The sequence below is a fragment of the Astyanax mexicanus genome, chromosome 16, assembly GCF_023375975.1.
Source record: "Astyanax mexicanus isolate ESR-SI-001 chromosome 16, AstMex3_surface, whole genome shotgun sequence".
Taxonomy (NCBI): Eukaryota; Metazoa; Chordata; class Actinopteri; order Characiformes; family Acestrorhamphidae; genus Astyanax; species Astyanax mexicanus.
Window position 1 is genome coordinate 24,533,015 of NC_064423.1, and position 19,873 is coordinate 24,552,887.

Genomic DNA, 19,873 nt, shown 5'->3' on the forward strand with positions numbered 1-19,873 from the left:
CTCAAAAAATCTTTGTACGATAGACTTGTCATTGCTAAAGGCGAAATGTAAATATTGTACTGTTATTTCTGTCAATTTATGGTAATATCTGTTAATAAAAATAGGAAGATATTTTGAAAACATAAAACATCCTCCCCCGCATAATGGATTTGTCCACAGTGGTCGTAAAAAACGTTTTAATAGCGCCTTATTCACACAACGCCCGCCCTCCTGCGCAGCGATTGGGTAATAAATCATGCTTATCCTTTTGTTGACACTGTGAAATAATGTATTGGCCAATCGCATTGCAGGGCTGGAATGTGATAGCCATTCCCAGCGCAGCTAGGGCGGGGCTTGTCTGTGTACGGGTGGGGTTTGTCGGAATGCTAGTGGGACCACAGTATAGACAGTAGAAGCGGAGTAGGTGTTTTGACAGTTACATAATTAGCGGTGAGCCTGGTTTATTCCTCACAAAAATGACTGGAGGTTAAACTGAGAGCTGAAAAAGCCAAACTCAGCTGAGATATGGAGATATCGACAGAGACAGACGCTGCGGAACGAAGGTAACTAACGCCGACATTTACAGGGTTGAGTTAGCCGGGTGGCTAACGATGCTAACAGTGCTAGCCTAGCTAACCTACCGTAACACCCCGGGGTGCTGCGCGAGCCGCTGCCGGGTTTGGCCTGTCGGGAGGCGCGCAGAGCACAGCAGTGACCCGGCCCGCTCTGAGTGGATAATGGGTCTTAATAACTACTCTAACGTGTGTTTCCACGAGGTTTGTTCGCTTTTGTGCACAAATAGAAAAATCTGTAAACGCTAACATGATGAATTTACATCCGCTCCGGAATTAGAGTCCAAAGGTTACGGAACAGAAGTTGAATTATTGTCATTTGTATTGGAATATTCCGCTCCACCTTAAAAAGTGCCAGAGCTACACTTATTTTTACATTTAATGTCAGTATTGTTGTTATTATTATTGTGCAATATTTAGTGTGAGCTCATGGAATGACACTCAATAAATAGACAGTAGCTAGCTATACTAACGTGTAGGCGTGTGTGTGTGGTTATTATTAAACTGCTGTGTGTGCGGTTCTCTCTCAGAGGAAACAGACCCAGTTTCTTCAACAAAACAGCAACCTGAAAGCAGCTCTCTCAATCTCCCTACAGCATAGTTGAGGGGACACTAAGCTTTAAAGCAGATTTATTAAATTACACAAAGCTATTATCAGCATTTCAGTTGGCTTATCTTCAGCAGTTCTGCACACACCTCACATTTTAGGGCAAAATATATCTTCAGTGTTTAGTGTAAAGACTGTGTCTGTTATCTAGTGTACATCATTCAAGTAATTTAAGCTTTTGTATCTGTATTTTATGTTTACCAATAAGTTTAAGTTTAAACACATGGAGTTGTGGGCAGCCACTTCAGTGGCCAGAGACCAATAAGGAAATTAGGTGTCTTGTCCAAGGCCACCACAGCTGTGGATCCTGGTCCGAGGGATCATCCTTCTTGTTACTTCTGGACCAGTGACCTCGTCTTTGCCATTAGGCCACATTTGTTTGTTTGTTTTTTTGTTTGTGTTTATGTTATTTGATAGGACAGTGAGCTGTGGCACCTTTTTAATCTCAATGATACTTAACAATAGCTACAAATGTGCTCTAAATGGTAGATACTATGGCCTGATGATTAAGGTTGCAGTTTGCCCTGTTCCATCACTGCTGATATATTGATATATTGTGATATATATATATTGTGTATAATGAAAAATTATTTGTCCTAAAAAAGCTTACCACATTGCTCAAAACAATACATTACTGTGACACACAACATTATTAACAGCATTAATATAGAGTGCTGTAGTGATGATTATAGCTATACAGTTTATCCTGTGTTAGTGAGGTTAGTGAGGATGTTGGATGTTCATCACCCTACTTGACCCTCCCTAACTTAACCCAGAAGCATTGGATTGAGCACCATCATTCCAGAGGATACAGTACCACTGCTGGCATTATGCATGGTGCCTATAGTTTCATGTTTATCTTCTTCAGAGAGTCCTATTATACTGGCAGGGACTAAAAATGTGTGTGTACCTTAAAGTAAAAGAATTCAATACAGTAGCAAGGGTGTCCACAGAATTTTGGACATATATTGTTTAATTATTTTGGCTCCACAAGTCAACCACTCTTACTGCTGTTAGTATGGGTTTGCATGGTAAAACCCATGTCTACCATGGTGTAGGCAGTGTTGTTATCCACTATGCCACCCACAGTATCTCCTGCTGCTGTTGTGAAAAATTGTGTTATATGGTGAAGGAGTTGTTTTGGTCCCAGAGTGTGTGTGCATGTGTGTGTTATGCAGTCATGTGCTCCTCTCTGGGCGGTGAGAGTGTGTGTGGGCTTGTTGTTTGGGTTAAGTGTTAAAGCTTGTGACAGTGCTACACGTTAAAGCTGTGAGTGTTCCTCCTGGATTTAGAGCTCTGTCATGCAAACAGAACATCAGTATGCTCTAAAGGTGAAATGTAATAGCTTGTCGCAAAATTTGCAAACGTTTTGGTGCTGAGTGTAACATTACACGCCATAATGTAGAACCATAAGAATCTTAGTTGTCATGGTTAAGCAGAATCCTTTCTAAGGGCCATTAGTAGGAGTTTGAGTGAGACCTGATAGTGGAAGCACATTATAGATGGCATAACAACCTGCAGTGGACAGTGCAGTGGGTGGTTATGATCATGAGCGGCAGTATCTTGCTAGAATTGTCCATTCAAACAGACAAGTGAATTCAGCATAAATCACACCCACATTCATCACTGGGGCCCACACATTCTCCAGGTCATTGAAGCATCTTTCCCTGGGACATGACAAAAGTAATGGGAAACAATACTAATTTCTTGTAACAGTAGGTTCTTCTAATATGGCTTTCTGTGGAACCAAAAGTGGTTCTATGGGATCTTTAGAAGATGAACACATTTATTTTAAAAAGCACAGTGAAACAGGACTAGTTCTGTACTGTGTAATAAAGCCTGCAGTATTCTTTTAGCAATAACCATTACCACCTTACACTCAGAAAATCACATTTTATCTCATCACAGTGATAAAATATCATTACCATTCACAAAATACAATTATTGTTTGTTTCCTTAACAGGCGTGAACACTGGAAACTTTTGTCCAACCTGAAAACTACTGTAGAGGGGCTGCTCTCCACCAATAATCCAAATGTTTGGTCACGTTATGGAGGATTACAGCGGCTCCATAAAGACATGAACAACATCCTCAGCCATGGCCTCAAACACGAACAGGTAAACTTCAGGAGAACCAAGAAAGCATATAAACACTTAGAGCAGGTAAATTCCTTAGAGAACATTAGAGAGAACAAGTAAAAACCTGAGAGAGCAGGAGAACACCTGGGAGAATGCTTCATACTGTAGGCACTACAGCAGAAATGAGGAAGTGGGGTTTAGGCTGTAAATGTAACTGCCTGTATCAAAAGAGGAATGTGTGTGATGTGCCTAATGATAACACTGATTCTTGTGCAGGTATAATACACACAGAAGCATTATTGACACTTTGTTTGTTTTACAGTTGTATTGTATGCAGTTTGTTTGTTTGTTTGTTTGTTTGTTTATTGTTTTTTTGTTTATTCTGCAGGTGTATTATAAACAGAAGGATTATTGGCAGTTTGTTTGGTGTCTTCGGTTTATCAGCCCCAGTCTTTCCCGTCATGTGGAGCAGGTATTTTTGACTTGCACCGTGCTAATAAGGCATATTCGCATAGCTTTGATACGACAGTACCTATAAAATAGTATATAATAACTTGCCACTAATAATTATGTATTCAATGCAACATTAACTAATACTAATTAGCTAATACATCAGCACTAGAGCAGAGCTATTAAGACAGAAAGAAGAACTTTGGTGTTAATTAACACAGTGCTAATAATAGTGTAATAAAAAATGGCCAACAACTGTTTTTTTTACTCACACTACATTATTAAACACATTAAAATGCAATGTTTGTACCATACCACTAACAGAACGACCCTAATAATTTTTAATAACACACTCCAGTCATAATAATAGTGTTAACAGAACTAATGACTGTGTTTCTCTGCAGTGTAAACATTCTCTCTGGTTTTCTCTCTCTCTCTCTCTGTTTTTCTTTTTGTCTGTAGTTCAGTCAGTTGGAGCCGGTGTTGAGTAGTGGGGGATATGGTGTTGGGGGTGAGGGGTATAAAGCCGAGCGCTGGCTCCTCCACAGCCTGCAAAGCCACCTGCTTTCTACTCAACTCAGACCACTGCTTACGCACATTAGCACCATTCGCAAGTACTATAACGGTAATACACACACACTTAAATTACTTATTTAGGGCCACAATCCACAATAGAGTGTACAAGACTGCTGAGTGCAGTAGGCTACTCTAGACTGAATGGGTGGAGCTAAACAATGGTAGTTTGAAATTATGGGCCAGAACTGGATTGATAAATTGGTGGAGCTAAAGTTCTGTAGGTCAAAGTATAGGGCTGTGTTCTGATAGATTGAATGGGAGGAGCTGTAGGCCGAATAGGAGAGGATTAGCTACTGTAGTCTGAAATGAGTCAAGTTTAACTTTGTTAAGCTGGACAAGAGAAACTAAACTGTTGAAGGGGGAATGTGTAAGGTTTAATTAAGTTAGTTGAGGCTGGATAGGAGGGGCTAACTGCTGTTTAGAATTGTGGAATTGTGTTTATTATTGATAAAATCAGAATTATTAACTATGTGTGACAGACACACACACATACATACACACATAGTGTACCTTATCTGAAATCTAGTTGTTTGGATGGTGGATTTATGTGTGTGTGTTCTTTTCGTCTCATAGATGAAGCATTCCTACTGAGTGAGCCACATGTGTCTGCAATGTTCCAGTGTTTGGAAGCTGTTGAGCAGAATGACCCACGACTGCTGGCGCTCATCGACACCGTCCGAGTAAGAGAGGTCAGAGAGGTCATCCTGCAGGTCACTGGTCCGATGGGCCCCAGAACAGTATTTGAACAATTTCACACAGCAGGAGTTATTTAGAACCAAACTAAAATATTTTAAAAAGCCCATTTACAACATTTCCTATCAATCATATTAAAACAACATATGGGATTTTCTCAGGTAGCCATGTAACCCCAACATCGAGCCACAGTTGCTCAAGCTTGGCTTTGTTCCTAAAGGAATTCAAGTTTATCTTTATTCTCTGTGTTAGTTGCCATGTGAGGCTGTGAACTTAGCCCCACCCCCTTGAACAACTATACTCTCTCCACTCATCCCCAACAACCACACCCAGTTAGACCATCTCCTGTACAAACAAACCAGCCCACGAACTGTTGTATTTTGGTCCTTTAAGGAACTAAAATAATAATAAATATATATGATATTTATATGCAGCAGCCACCCCCACTGTCTTTGCCTTTTTCTTTAAGACAGCCAGTTAGGCCAATGGTCATTAACATACAAAATTAAACACAAAAGACACATTAAACAAAATTAGAATGTTACTGGTTTCATACTCTTCACTATTAAATAAATAAGAATAAATTCACCTCTTGCACTGTGGAGACATTCCTTCTCAATTTTTTTGCCTCTGTTAAGCATATTTTTTTGGGTTGGCTTTCTGGAAATGAAAGGGTATGCATCTCTTTCAATAAAAAATCTCCATTGAAAATGCTGTGTAGTCGAAGACTAGACTTTACCCCTGTCTGGGAAACTGCCTCTTAGTGTTCATGTGCTCTAATCTTTCATAATATTCAGAAGAGGAACATTACAGAAGTACTACCATATTACAATCCAATCCAAAGAGTTTATGCACTATTTGTTTTTATAACAAAATATGCATAGAAATGTAAAGGGTTCTAGAGGTTTAAAATGTTTTATAAGGGTGGAGGTTTTTATTTTGTGGGTTTGTTGATGTCCTGAGTGAAGGATCAGATGTGATACATTTGTACTTCACTATTGTAAGTCGCTTTGGACGAAAGCGTCTGCCAAACGTAATGTAATGTAATGTAATGTAATGGTGCAGGTATTTTTTGACAGTAAGATTAACTGCGTCGCTGTTCTTGTGTGTATTTATGTGTGTTTTGTAGCTGTCCCAGCTGAAGGAGCCAGTTCCCATTGGCCTATTAAAGAGCCAAAGCATGTACCAGTTGCCATTGGAGCGCCTGCCAGCTTCCATCCGCAGACACACCTCACACCTCACACTTACAGAGACCAGTACACCATACTCAGAGACCAACTCAGGTTAGAACATTGCACACTCACTACACAATACACACTTAAGCTTACAAATTGGGTTCACTCGTGATCAGCTGACTGAAGGCATAGACGACCAAGTGATTAAACCAGTAGAGTAATGCAGCATACATACTCTGTCCTGCTCCTGCCTGCATTCTGAACTGCACGCATTCTTATTTACTCCAATATGTGGCACTCCAATTATTAGATCATTATCAAATCCCTTGTGTATTGTAAAAGAGCAAATCTGCAGTGCATGGTAATTCTAGCACTGTGAACGATTAAGTAAATAGGACAAGCTGAACACAAGTGTCTTTATTGATGGACGAGGGTGGGGGAAAAACTGAGACTAAACTCCTGCATACAGCATGCCATGGTTCTTTCAATGAGCTTGGTTAGAGTCAGTAATCTCCATGTGTCTCTGTGTGTGAATGAAGCTGATTGTAACAGTGAATTCAGTGAACAGTACTTACTCAAATGCCAGATTATTACACCACACTCTTCGTACACAGCAGCAGGCGAAACCAAGTTAAGCTGCCCCACTGCTGTCAGACATGCCCTACTCCTAGTCAAATAAACCCTTTTACAGTCAGATAAACCTGGCTAAGGACAGTGAAACTTAGCTATAAGGAAATAAACGTAGCTATAGTTGTGTAAGACAGCTACCATCAGATATTTTAGCTACAGTAAAAGTAGCCTAGTTACAGACAAAATACACCCGTCATTACAGTAAAATAAACCCGTCTACACTCAAAGTAACCCAGCTACAGCAAGATTAACTTTTCTAAAGTCTGATTAACATCTCTGCACCAAGACACGTCCTGCTATAGTCACATATGTCCCTTTTTTAGTCAGATAAACTTTGCTGCATGCAAAGAAACTCAGCTATAGTCACATAAACCCAGTTACAGTCAAATGAACCCATCCATAGTAAGGTAAAAAAAAAACAGCTACAGTCAAATAAGCCACTCTAAAAGACAGATAAAACCCCTATAGTGTCAGATAAAATGTGCTATAGTCAGATTTGTCTTGCTATAGTCAGATAAACTCCTCTTTGTTCAGATAAACCCCAATTACATTTAGATAGACACCTCTATAGTTAGGTAATCATTGCTGCAGTCACATTTACTTCAGTGCAGCCAAAAAAAATCTCTCCACTATCAAATTAACTATATGACAGTCTGAAAAACATTGCTACAGTCAGACAAACCCACAGTGTGTGATATGCTGGCGTTTTTGCAGAAGCTGTGGCAGGCAGCAGTTCAGTAGGTGCAGTGGGAACTCCGTGTGCGTGTGGTCACAGTGATGGGAGCTCGGTGGTCCCGCAGGTGTGTGTAAGTGAGCCCTCCAGCCCTGCCCAGCCAGAACCAGGAGAGTGTGTGGATGCAGATGGAGATGATGGACCAGAGTACCTTGCCATTGGTAACTTGGGGAGGAGGAGACATTCCAGTAGCTCGGCCAACAGAAGCGAGGTGCCTCCAACAAGCGGCGGCTCCACTCCTGTTCCTCCGCAACCCAGACGCAACTCCTTCTCCGACACACAGCAGGGGACGAGGCGGAGCATCAGGGGTCACGCAAGGTCATTGTCTGACACAGGGGTCACACAGAAACACAAACAAGGTAAGAAGGAGAACAGGTGGGAGGATGTTGTTTACACCTCTTTTAGTCTTTTAGGGTTTTCCCTCAGCTGTAGTGTGGGTGGGGCCTGCTGTAATGCTGTGATGTAGTTTATAATTAAAATGTCCCAGCTAATCTTTCTGCCAATCTGCTAATACTATACTGACTGCTTGCACTCTGCCCTGTGGGGATCTGTTTCTCTCTTTCTCTATCTCTCTTTCTATGTCTCTCACTTTCTTGCTCGGTGAAGCAGGCGGCCACAGGAAAATCACCATTATAATAGAGGATCCTGTAGCAGGTTGGCAGTGCTCTGCTTCGGCACTCATTCCTCCTCCTAATTACACACATTCCTCCTCCCATCACATATATTTTACATACCCCTCTCTAAGCCTGAACCTCTGTCCAAGCCTGTTCCTCTCTCATCTCTCTGATCCGAACCTCCTGCATGTTTCACAGCTGCATTTATTTATTGCTTTATATTTGTGCATTTGTTTGTTTGTGTTTGTTGTCATGTATCACAAATGCTGTTACAGATTGTAAATCTTATTGATTCACAGGGTAGCTTACAATTCGATATTATCATGATTTGTTGTTCACACTAACAATGATATCACGATGCTATGGTTCTCTATCATACTTCATGCCATCTGCGTTACTGAAGAGGATAAAATATTTCTAAAAAGTAGGTTATTATAATTCATTGGGAGCATTTTCAACCCTATTATTTACCACAGATTTACCGTGTTCATTTGATTTTCACCATCACATGGAGTGATGAAGCAGTAACTTCAGTAAGTTAAATTGGGGGGTGAGTCTTAGGGAGTTTAGATTATATATATAGATATATTGTCCCACCCCTAATGTTATTTGCACATTTATCTGTTTTGATACAAAAACATATGGCATGTAAATTAAAATTTAAGTTAGTTTATTTATTTATTTATTTTATTTTATTTTATTTTACATTTCATTCACACCCCCTGTACAATGTCTGTAGATCACAAAAAAAAAATCACATGTAAATTTGTGACTGATTCTATGTCTCGTTTCTCAGAATCTGCAGTGAATGAAGAGTGTGTGAAGAGTTATGGACCATTCTCTCCTCAGAGCAGCAGCAGCAGCCAGAGCTCTCTCTACATGGAAGCCAGTGAGTGCAGTACTGTTTTACCTTATATGACAAAATATTCCATACTTTGCTAACTCTTACAGGACGTGTGGCTTTTAGAATATTCAGGCTTTGATTGGCACATCAATTTGGGATAAAGTAACTGCATTCTTTTTCCAGATTCCGACAGTAAATGGTCATCACAAATATTTGGTTACAGGACTTAAGTAACAATTGCAATGAACCCCTCAGTCAAATCTGTTTACAGGTCTGTTCTGCTCCATCAAAATAATTCTATTTTACTTTCAAACAGTAGGAACTAGTCACACTACAGTTCAATTCTGGGTTAAAATCACATCACAGCAATTACTGTCAGACAGTAAAATCACAAACATTCATACTAGAAACTATGCATGTTTCAAACATTGCTACAAACATTGTAGATTCATACTGGATTAAAATCACTCTGCGGTTATCACTGTCCAGACAGTAACAAATATGAAAAAAAAAGCAGATTTATACTAGATTAAAATCAGTCCACAGTTATTGCTGTCAAACAGTAAAAGCTACAAGCACTGGTGATTCATACTAGATTATTATAATTTTATTTTGCTGTTAGGCAGTAAAAGCTGTACACTCTGCAGAATTAAACTTATTACTATCAAACAGTTGGAACTACATATACTTACAGTTCATACTGGATTAAAGTCACTCCACAGTTATTAGCATTAGACACTAACAACTATGCACACTGGAGGTTCATACTGCGTTAAAATTTCTCTACAACTGTTACTGTAAAGCTGTAGGAACTGCACATTCTGCAGATTTATACAGGACTGAAATCATTCTAAATTTATGGCTGAAATAATGTAAAAACAAATAAACTGCAGATTTATACTTCAACTGTGGTGAAAATCTCACAACAGTTCTCACTGGCAGAAGGTCATTAATTCAGCATTTTGTATACAAATGCTGACCACTACTTCTTTTTGTATTTCCTGTGTGTTTTTGTGTACCTCTAGATGGTTTCCAGTACAACACTGTACCTGATGGGATGTTCAGAAAGCCGTCAGAGGGTCAGAGTTTGATCAGTTACCTGTCAGAGCAGGACTTCGGCAGCTGTGCTGATCTAGAAAAGGTGAGCTCGATCAGTTGCCTTCAGCACAGCCTTAAGCAGGGCTTCAGGGCTTCAGCCAACAAATAAACTTCTATAATCCATAAATGCACTGACTACTATTTTTCATGCTGACTGCTGTGTTGTTCCTCCTGCAGGAGAATGCTCACTTCAGCATCTCAGAGTCTCTGATAGCTGCCATTGAGCTGATGAAGTGTAACATGTGCCGGAGGGCTGAGGAGACTGAGGAGGATGGAGACAGCGACTCTGAGATCCAGCAGCTGAAGCAGAAAATTCGCCTGCGCAGGCAGCAGATCCGTCGCAGTCGACTGCAGCCCAGCTCCTCTCAACGTGGTGAGTGCAAGCTACACAGGCCTCAATTCAGTGTTAAGACCGTGTCAGAGCATTAAAGCAATATTGTGATGGTCATAAAGTGATGGCACCATGCTAATTGGTGAGCTGTAAGGTTGCATTTACTTGTTTACCTCATTAGCCTCATTAGCTTCTGTGACTAAATATCACAAAATGTGTGCTGACATTATGGCAAAGTTTTTTTTTGCCTTGAAAACACTGCACACACACACACACACACACACCTATTTTATGCCATGCAAACACTTATGTAAACTAGTAATAGTAATAAATCTATACAGTTATTTTTTATACCATTTACACCTGGTCACTTTATTTGACTAATATCTTGATTGTATCCTGATAAGATTTAACACCATTCATTTACACTTGGTAGTCAAATGTATCTCCAGTTAGTCAGGTTGAAATCTGGGATGAGTTTTGAAAAGACAAAGGAATTTACACTCCTGTAACATGTTCATATGGTTCTCAGACCACCTCCTGAATTGGTCTGATTTTAGTGTTGGGAGTTAAAACATTACTAGTGGAAGTATCCAGGTAATGTGTGTTAAGCAGAGTGAGATAAAGTTAATGATTGTGTCTGTTTTATTAGCTTTCACCTCCACAGACAGCGGCTCTCCGCTCAGTTCCCACGATTCATTTCTCCACTCTGACTCTGGATCGGCCGAGGAGGTGGAGGACTTTGAGCTGAGAGGTAGGAGGTGTCTGTGTGTCAGTTTGTGTGTGTGTGTGTCTATTGGTAATTTTTCATCCATGCTGCTGATCAATCAATACATTTTTGATTTGCTTGAATCATCCAAATCAGTCATGACTTTGATGTCATAAAACCATGTCACTCCTAAACCCTCTGTGTTTGTTTTAAAGTCTGTGGTTTGTTCTGCTCTGCAGAGAATGTAATCAGGCTTTATTTTTTACTTAAGAGTATGGGACAGAATCTACTGAATAGTCTGTTTTACACATATATAAACAGAAAAAGACTAATTTTATTCTAATTAGCCTCAGTAAATCCAGCTAAACAAGACTGCAAGTTCTGCTCTGTGTAATGAAAGCTGCCGTGTTTAAACAGCAGTTATCTTTACAAGAATTTGTGTTTATTGCTCATGGACTGCTCCTTCAGACGAGAAGTGTATTTTCTTTTTACTCCACTGTCATAAATACAAGCTGTGCTTTAAGCACCCTGTCGTGGACAGCTATACACATGCATTTGCTGACGAGCTGAGAGATACAGAACCATTATAAAATTGAAGCAGTAGAGTAATAATACAGGGCTACTTTTTTAATTACCTTTTCATTATAGTTTAATTTTATTTTGTTTGCATGTTTTCTCCTCAAATTCAGTTTTTAGCTTTTAGAGTGTGTTTGTTAGTTTTTATTAGTTTTATTTTTTTTAATTAATTTTAGTATTAGTTTTAGTTTTTTTTCAAACTTTGAGTTATTTATGAGGTGCAGGATTCAAAAAGGTGTTCTGTGGTAGAACTCAGCAAAAGAAACCAGTTACTTTAAAACAACCAACTGTTGTAACAGTCCACAAGCTAGCAGCCTTAAGTGCAAACTATGTAATACTGTATTCTGTATGCTGTAAGACTGCTTGAGTGGAAACAGCGCTTATAAATAAATTAAACACGAAAACAATGGTATTCTATCTATTATTTCAGTTAGTTTTAGTTAGTTTTATAAACTTTCAATTTAGTTCCAGTTAGTTACCATTTTTTTATTGCTGTTTTTGTTAGTTTCAATTTCCGAATGTTATTTTTCACTTCAGATTTTGTTATTTCGTATATTTTCATAAACAATAGTAAACTTGATACAGAGAGTCAATAACAACACAAAGCTCCTAAATATCATTAAATACCTAATTACTTAACATAAATAAATTCAGTATGCATTAATCAGAGTGGGGGCTGTTACAGTGTGTGTGTGCTAAGTGTAGTTTGTGTCTCTCAGATGGCTGTGACGGTCAGGCCCTGCTGGCATCTCAAAGTGGACTCTCATTGTCCCTTGCCTCACTCTTCTCAGGTACAGAATGAGAGGAAGTGAAAAAGCAAGAGAGAGATACTTACACTGCTAGCTCATGTACCTGCGGTGTACGTGTGTGTGTGTGAGAGTCTGAAGAGTCTTGCTCAGCTCTGAGTCAGGAGGAGTTTAACAGTCTGCTCTCAGTCAGTTCAGGTTTAGAAACTTTCTAGGTGGGAGGGGGCACAAAATTGTATAGTTTTTGCTTGCCGGCTGTTTGCGAGTGTTTCTAGTGACTTTAGCAGCTTTCCTGCTTTTCTGATCCATCATTTGGCATGTCTCTGATTGCAGTACCTTGATACTAAATGACAACATTAATCTAATATATAAACACTGTTTAATGCTACATAATTACAATAGAACACTGTTCAAACACTGCTATACTATACAAACACAAAAACAATCATTATAAATAATACAGACCTCAGAATAAACATTATGTATTATTAAGGTGAACAATAAGAATTTTACATTTGTATGGCTGCTCTTCTTTAATCACATTCTGCCCATCAGCTTTCATACTTCTTTGTTAAGCTCCCACATACTGCTCTCCGCATGCGCCTCTATTTTTAGCCATTAGCTCATTAGCTTGCAGTTTGCATTTGCCTCATTGTGTGTGTTTGTGTGTGTCTCAGAATTAATAGACAGTAAAACTGAACTGAACTACAATAAATGAGCTTTTAACTGTATTTTTAATACAGTTACAAACTGCATCATACTTGTAGACTTTTATTTTTCTTCGTTAGATTAGTAGTTATTAAGAAGGAAGAACTTTATGACTGTCACGAGAATGTACTATATAAACAAAAAATAATTAACATTAACTTTAAAGTATTTACTAACATTGATGAATAAATATAGTTTAAAAAGATCTAGAACTGAACTGCAGTGTCAAAAACCAAAGGCGTATTTGACTTAACCCCTGCTCAGTCAACACAGCTCCATATTCAACACTATGTTCAACATATTCTGGGGCTAAAAACGGTGCAGTTCAGTTTACACTGTTTTTCTGTGTCTGAGTCAAGCTGATTCACAAATAATTAGCAAGTAATCATTAATCCTAATTGTGATTAGTTTTGCTGCAACGCGTTAGGTGTTTAACTGTCTATGTGTGTATGTTTTTTATCTCAGATGCAGATATTAAACACACAGTGACTCCCAGCAGGTCCTTCATCAGCTCAGAGTCTGTGTAAGTCCTAAACATACATATTGTACATGAGAACAGAGAGAGGTCTTCCTCAGTGTGCTTTAGTGCTCAGCGATGGTGATCTAATTGAAATATTATTACTAATGTTAACATTATTAAAGATATTAATCGGACTGATTAGCATTCAGAACTTAATCCTACATTACGTGTACATTTTAACTGGTCATTTTTATCCATTACAGGCCAAATCTGAACATTTGTCAATATTTTGGGTTTATTTTATATAGTAGTTAGTATAATTTAAACCCGTTTTGTTGATCTCTCTCTCTCTCTCTCTCTCGCTCTATTTCTTTCTCTCTCTGCATGCGTGTGTGCATGCGTACATGCAGTTCTCCATCTCTCCTCCAGTCAAACTCTGCAGAGTCGGTGGCAATGGGGCTGTTGAGGCAGTTTGAGGGGATGCAGCTTCCAGCAGCGTCAGAGCTTGACTGGCTGGTTCCAGAACATGACGCTCCACAGAAGGTATGCTATATTATCAATTATTTGCTCAGTCCACCAGAATAACCATGTGGATCATTTGAATATAATAGATTGCCTCCTATGCCTTCTGTTGTGTATTTCCGGCTGCCAAAATTACCATTTAGATCAATGGTCTCCCCACTTCATTATTGTGTTGCAGTTCTTTTAGCAAGATTTGTGTAAGTAAAAGATGTAGCTTTTTTTGCATTGTCAACATGCTGACTAAACAATTTCTCTTTCTTTTTTATTTCTCTCTTTCTCTGTAGCTTCTCCCAATCCCAGACTCGTTGCCGATCTCTCCTGATGATGGAGAACATGCAGATATCTATAAGCTGCGTATTCGTGTGCGGGGGAATCTAGAGTGGGCCCCACCACGGCCGCAAATCATCTTTAACACCCACCCGGCGCCAAAGTGAGTCCAAAACGTGTTGCACCACAGACTCTGATACATCTGAGTCTGTGTACTGAACTTCAGAATTTTCACTCTCCACACACTGGAGTAGTGTGTAACTCTTGTGTGTTTGTGTGTTTTAGGAGGAAGGTGGTGGTGGCTAAGCAGAACTACAGGTGTGCAGGCTGCGGTACGCGTATTGATCCAGGTATGTGTTTACTGCCTTGTGTTTCAGTGATTGGGTCTGAATTGTAAATAAATGCAAAGCATTGAATTTATTTTAATATCTATTTAAGACCTGATTTATTTGACAAAATATGATATTCAAAAGGAATTTCCAGCTGTGTTCCATTCCTCTTTATTACTATTATGGAATGGCAGTAAAGTTGACTAATAAGTTCATTCTGTTCAGTGTTTTTGTCGATACCAACCCAAGAGCATTAGTCATAGTCTGAGATTGAGAGGATCGATGAATGTATGGGTTTGGTGGGTTTAAATGATTAGACACAGCACAGCGAGTCTGATTTGTAGATGATTAATAAACCTTTCTCTGTGATTAATCTATTTTATCTCTTTTATCTGTGTCTCTGTCAGATTACATCAAAAGGCTGCGGTACTGCGAGTATTTGGGACGGTATTTCTGTCAGTGTTGCCACGAAAATGCCACTGCTGTGGTGCCGGGACACGTGCTGAGGAAATGGGATTTCAGTAAATACTATGTTAGTAACTTTGCCCGGGATTTGCTGGGGAAGATCGCTGGAGACCCGCTGTTCAACCCCAATGACGTCAACACTGCACTGTACAAAAAAGTCAAAGCACTGGAGACAGTACGGGTGTGTAAAAAACAACAATAAATAATAATAACACCAATGATTTGCCTAATTGTAATAAAATAAGATGCAGGGTTTAGATCAGATTACAGCTTTTACTTGATGCATCCAAATCATTTACTATGTAAAACTCATTTAGTTATTGAGGCTTCTGTTTTCTGTTTTTAGGTTTTGAGAATGCAGCTGTTTCACATGAAGAATCTGTTTAAAACCTGCCGTTTAGCCAAAGAGTGAGTTACTAAACATTTTGCACTTTAACAACATCAATACAGAGATTTACTGCTCTGAAATCAAGATGTGATTTTTAATTACCTATACAATTATACAACCTTCTTTTGTCCATTAAAAAAAAAAAAAAACAAACAAACACTGAAACCCATGTGCATCACCAAATGCTGAGTTTCCTCCAAAGAAATGCTTTACCAGACTTTTCCTGATGAACCACTTTCAAATTCATTGCAAATTCAATTAAAAATCATCCCCAGAACATTTGTTATTAAGTAATAAGGAAACAGGCCACACTTGACCAAGTCCAATCATTTTTTCAATTTTTGCCTAAAAATTAAGGGACTGTGTAAAAATCTGTTGTAATTCAAATGCAATGTGTGTGTGTGTGTGTGTGTTTTGCAGTGTGCTAGAAGACTTTGACTCTGTTGCCGGTCACCTTACGGAGGATCTGCACCTGTTCTCTTTGAATGACCTCACTGCCGTCCGCTCTGGAGAACTCACAACAAAACTGCGGGAGCTGCTCCGCCTCGGCTCTGCTCACGTCTCCAGCTGTGTGGTAAGAACTTTATTCTGGGATCAGTGGGTTCACATGAAATCACTTAACAATTTATTTTATCTGAATATATTCTAGTGATGATATTTCAGGTTTATCAAACCTTCTTACGAACTTTCAGGTAAATCAAGCTTTTTGGTTAAGTTAGTTTTCAGATGAATCAAGCTTTCTGGGTGCCTTTTTAGAATCCTGCAGATGCACTATGCAAATAAAGCTCCTGCTGAGTTTGTATCTTAGTGTTATTTAGACTGCGCAATTACTGTGTTGTTTTTGGTACAATATAAGGCTATACAGAAGGAAAACAGCACGAAATGGTTCAGCAATCTAATTTGGAGTGTTTGTATGTGTGCGTGTGTGTTTTTGATAGAGGTGATATGGAAAATACTGGAGGACATTTTCTGAATGCATAGTATATGTCATAATATTTTGTGTTCCTGAGATTCAATTTATTGGAACAGATAAAGTAGTTCAGTAGTTGTTTAAGTTTCACACACTGCACCCAGTTAAACACAACAAATTCTGCTTTCTAATGAAACACAGAGTCAGTCATTATGTGCTGACCAGATCCACCTACAGCTGACTTTTGTGATTCATTCGCACAACAAACAAATATTGTTCCATTGCCCAACACAAGTGTGCTGTGCAAAAATGTCTAAAGCTGTTCTGTTTCCTCTGCAGCTGTGTCAGGCAAAGGGCTTTGTGTGTGAATTCTGCGGAAATGAGAAAGACATAATCTTCCCCTACGAGCTACACAAGTGCCAGCGGTGTGAAGGTAAGTGTTTGCAATTAGACTGAAAAAAGCTGCCTTCTGCTTGTGTTAAATGTGAATTTATGAGAGAAACTCAAACTAAACACTTAAACTTTTGAAAAGTAAACTTTCAAGCCTCTGACACTTCTGCTATGAATGGGATGTATTCTAGCTATTCAGCAGCAGTAGTGTAAGCACTGCATTGTAATGGCTAAAGCCCTGTTCAAGCTGGATTAGCTTTAGCAGAGGAGGGCCTGTAATGTTGTTTGTTAGGGATTTGATTGGCAGATTTGTACAAGGACAATCTCTGGAACGATCTTTGTCCCTAAATGGCCACGAACAGCTTGGATCAAAACATCACTCAGAGCTAAAATACTACATTTGGGTCCATACATATTTGGAAACTGAAGCTAGGGTGCGACTGAAGTGTATAATTTCAGCTTTAATTTTAGGAGATATTGCATTAACTGTTTAGAAACTACTGTTATTTTATTTGACAACAGTAATTGTATAATCTAGTTGAAACTTAAGGAGTATTTCTAATTGCATTTACATTCTTTGCACTAAAGAGATGGATGAAAGTCTGGGTCCCAAAAAGACCCAGTTTCCTTGCTTAAGATGCTTTGCCAGATCTTTACATCTTTACTGAAGAGCTGAACAGCTACCAAGAGAAAATATTTATTTTTCCTTCTTATTTTGTCATTAAATAAAAAAAGACCATTAAACTGCATAAAATTACTTTTGAGTCTGAGAGTATCAGGGAACTATGAAAAAAACAATCCTCAGTAATTCATTTCAGTCATGTCTTGGGATTTGCTGTTCCGTTCTATTCTGCCATCAAATATGTTACTTTATATTAATAAATCAACACGTTTCCTATTGCATTTTGTGCAATTAAATACAATAACAGATCCACACTACATTAATAATAATAATGAAAAAACATTTTTGTTTTCCAGAATGCAATGCGTGCTACCACAGAACTTGCTTTAAAAGTGGCCAACAGTGCCCGCGGTGCCAGCGGCTCGCTGAGAGGAGAGAGAGGATGGCCCGCAAAAACATGGAGGAAGAGGAAGAGGATGGAAGTGGAATCTAGCAGTAATGGAACAAAGTCACAGAGACATCCAATAAAGTAAACTGTATAACTTGAGCCCAAAGTCAAGTCTGAGGTTAACAGCAGGGGGAGCTGTACTTCACAAAGCACAAATTTCTCATTCAGCCAGGTAACTTGAAGTCAAGCTAATTGAAAGAGCCTGCTTTGTGAAAATATCCTCCCCCTCTGAAATATGACTGCATTGCACACACAGCTTTCTTGGCTTTTCAGCAAACGTTTTACTTCCAGAAGCTTCAGGTTGTTTGTTTTGTGAGCTAATATGATTGTTTTCTGAGATATGAACTCTTTCTGTTTTCATGTTGTAAGGTTGTTATTGCAGAAGTTGTATTCTGCCTCCGCCCATGTTCTAATATCTAATAATAATGTTATTTTTTTTTTTTTTTAATGAAGCATAAAAATGCAGGTGAGCAGTTAAGATATTTTATAAGTCACTGGAAGACATTCAGAAATATTTGATACCTTGAATTTACTTTATTTATTTTTGTAAATGTTATTTGTTGTCTGTTATGTTGTGACGAAGCCGTCGTGCCTCTTTTATGGCCCTGCTGCTGCTCCTCCTGCTGCTGTTGGTTGTTTTGCACAGTATCTGTGTTTGCAGAGAGGAGACGGATGCTTTACGACAAAATGCTGTTCCTGAATTTTGGGATATTTTGTTGTAAAGGCGTGTTTTTTACAACTAATTAACCAGGCACTTTGTGTTGGTGTTTAGAAAGATGGAGGTCTGTGTGTCTTTGTTTTGTTAATACTTCATTTGCACTAGAACGATGTTGAGGAAAAAAGTGTCAATGACGCACTTAAAAATAAAGGTTCCTTCTAGGTTCGTATTTCTTTTTGATAATTCTATATTAGATATATAAACTGAATCTCTGTTATAGAGATTTTAGACATTATACATTACATATTTAAATATTGTTTAATATTTTAGCGATATCTAATAGTTATATCATGATTTATCTGCATCTGAATTACATGTAAGGAGACCCTATCCATCATCTGTGGAAAGGTTCTGGATTCTGGTTCTTTAGAAAACCAAAAGCTGTGGACCACTTTAGAAAATCCTTAATGGAACCATAATTTTTAAGAATGTAAAGAACAAAATGAATCACACAAAGAGCACTTCAGAGCAGACACGCTCATCTCTCTAGCTGTTCTGAGTGAGTTTATTACTAACCTCAATCGCTAGCTCACACAGCGTTCAGTGTTTTAAATAGAAAACTTGGATTTACCTGATTCTCACCACATTCAGATAATAAACCAGTGCAGCTATAGGTTCAGATTTTGCTTCTGTAGATTTTCATCAGCACTAATAACTGATGTCTGTTGATTAGCATGAAGCAAATAAGTACTTGAAACTCTGAATATGTTTCCATGATGATTAAACACTTCCATAACAATTCCGTATTGCAGTTTATTTGCCGTGTTTATCATTATCAGTTGTGTTGGATGTGTGTCGGACAAACGGACTCCTCTCACAGCCACATCGGCTTCAGAGAGGAACGTTCAAGTCTTAATCAACAAATTTGATTTGTTTCTGGTTTAAAAACAGACATTTATTAAGGATCTCCAGTTTCTGCAGTTTTCAGCAATAAGAGCTGTTCAGTTGCTGGGTTAAAGCGACACAGCAGATTTGAATAGAATTGTTAAACTGAGAGACCAGTTTCTTTTTGCTCTTACTGATTATCTGTAAAATGGATTTATTGTTGCCTGAAATGCCTTTATATCTGCAGAGGCTGGGGGGGGGGGAGATTACATGCACTACTGAGAAGATGTAAATGATTCAAATAATAATTTACATTGTTATATAAAATAAATTTACAATTAAAGACTGTTCAGCATGTGTCTTTGTCTTTCTGTATAAAATGAAATGAACAAATAATCATTATGACAAAT

At 38.5% G+C, this 19,873-nt stretch overlaps 1 protein-coding gene across 5 annotated transcripts; it reads left to right on the forward strand.

Moving 5' to 3' along the window:
• Positions 1-359: 359 nt before the first annotated feature.
• On the forward strand, positions 360-19,813 carry rubcn (rubicon autophagy regulator). 5 transcript variants are annotated; one of them, XM_007234009.4, is made up of 22 exons: positions 360-542; positions 3,122-3,275; positions 3,625-3,708; positions 4,149-4,311; positions 4,836-4,951; positions 6,085-6,238; positions 7,475-7,852; positions 8,100-8,147; positions 8,904-8,996; positions 9,977-10,092; positions 10,227-10,422; positions 11,033-11,134; positions 12,385-12,456; positions 13,585-13,642; positions 13,990-14,122; positions 14,386-14,531; positions 14,654-14,718; positions 15,105-15,343; positions 15,509-15,570; positions 15,971-16,124; positions 16,800-16,893; positions 17,829-19,813. In XM_007234009.4, exons 1-22 carry the CDS (start codon positions 505-507, stop codon positions 17,963-17,965), a joined length of 2,802 nt encoding a protein of 933 aa, XP_007234071.3. In that variant the 5' UTR covers positions 360-504; the 3' UTR covers positions 17,966-19,813. The 5 variants fall into 5 exon arrangements, with proteins under 5 accessions (XP_007234071.3, XP_049321581.1, XP_007234072.3 ...); XM_049465624.1 differs by having other exon boundaries at positions 8,103-8,147; XM_007234010.4 differs by having other exon boundaries at positions 4,836-4,942.
• The last annotated feature ends 60 nt before the right edge of the window (positions 19,814-19,873 follow it).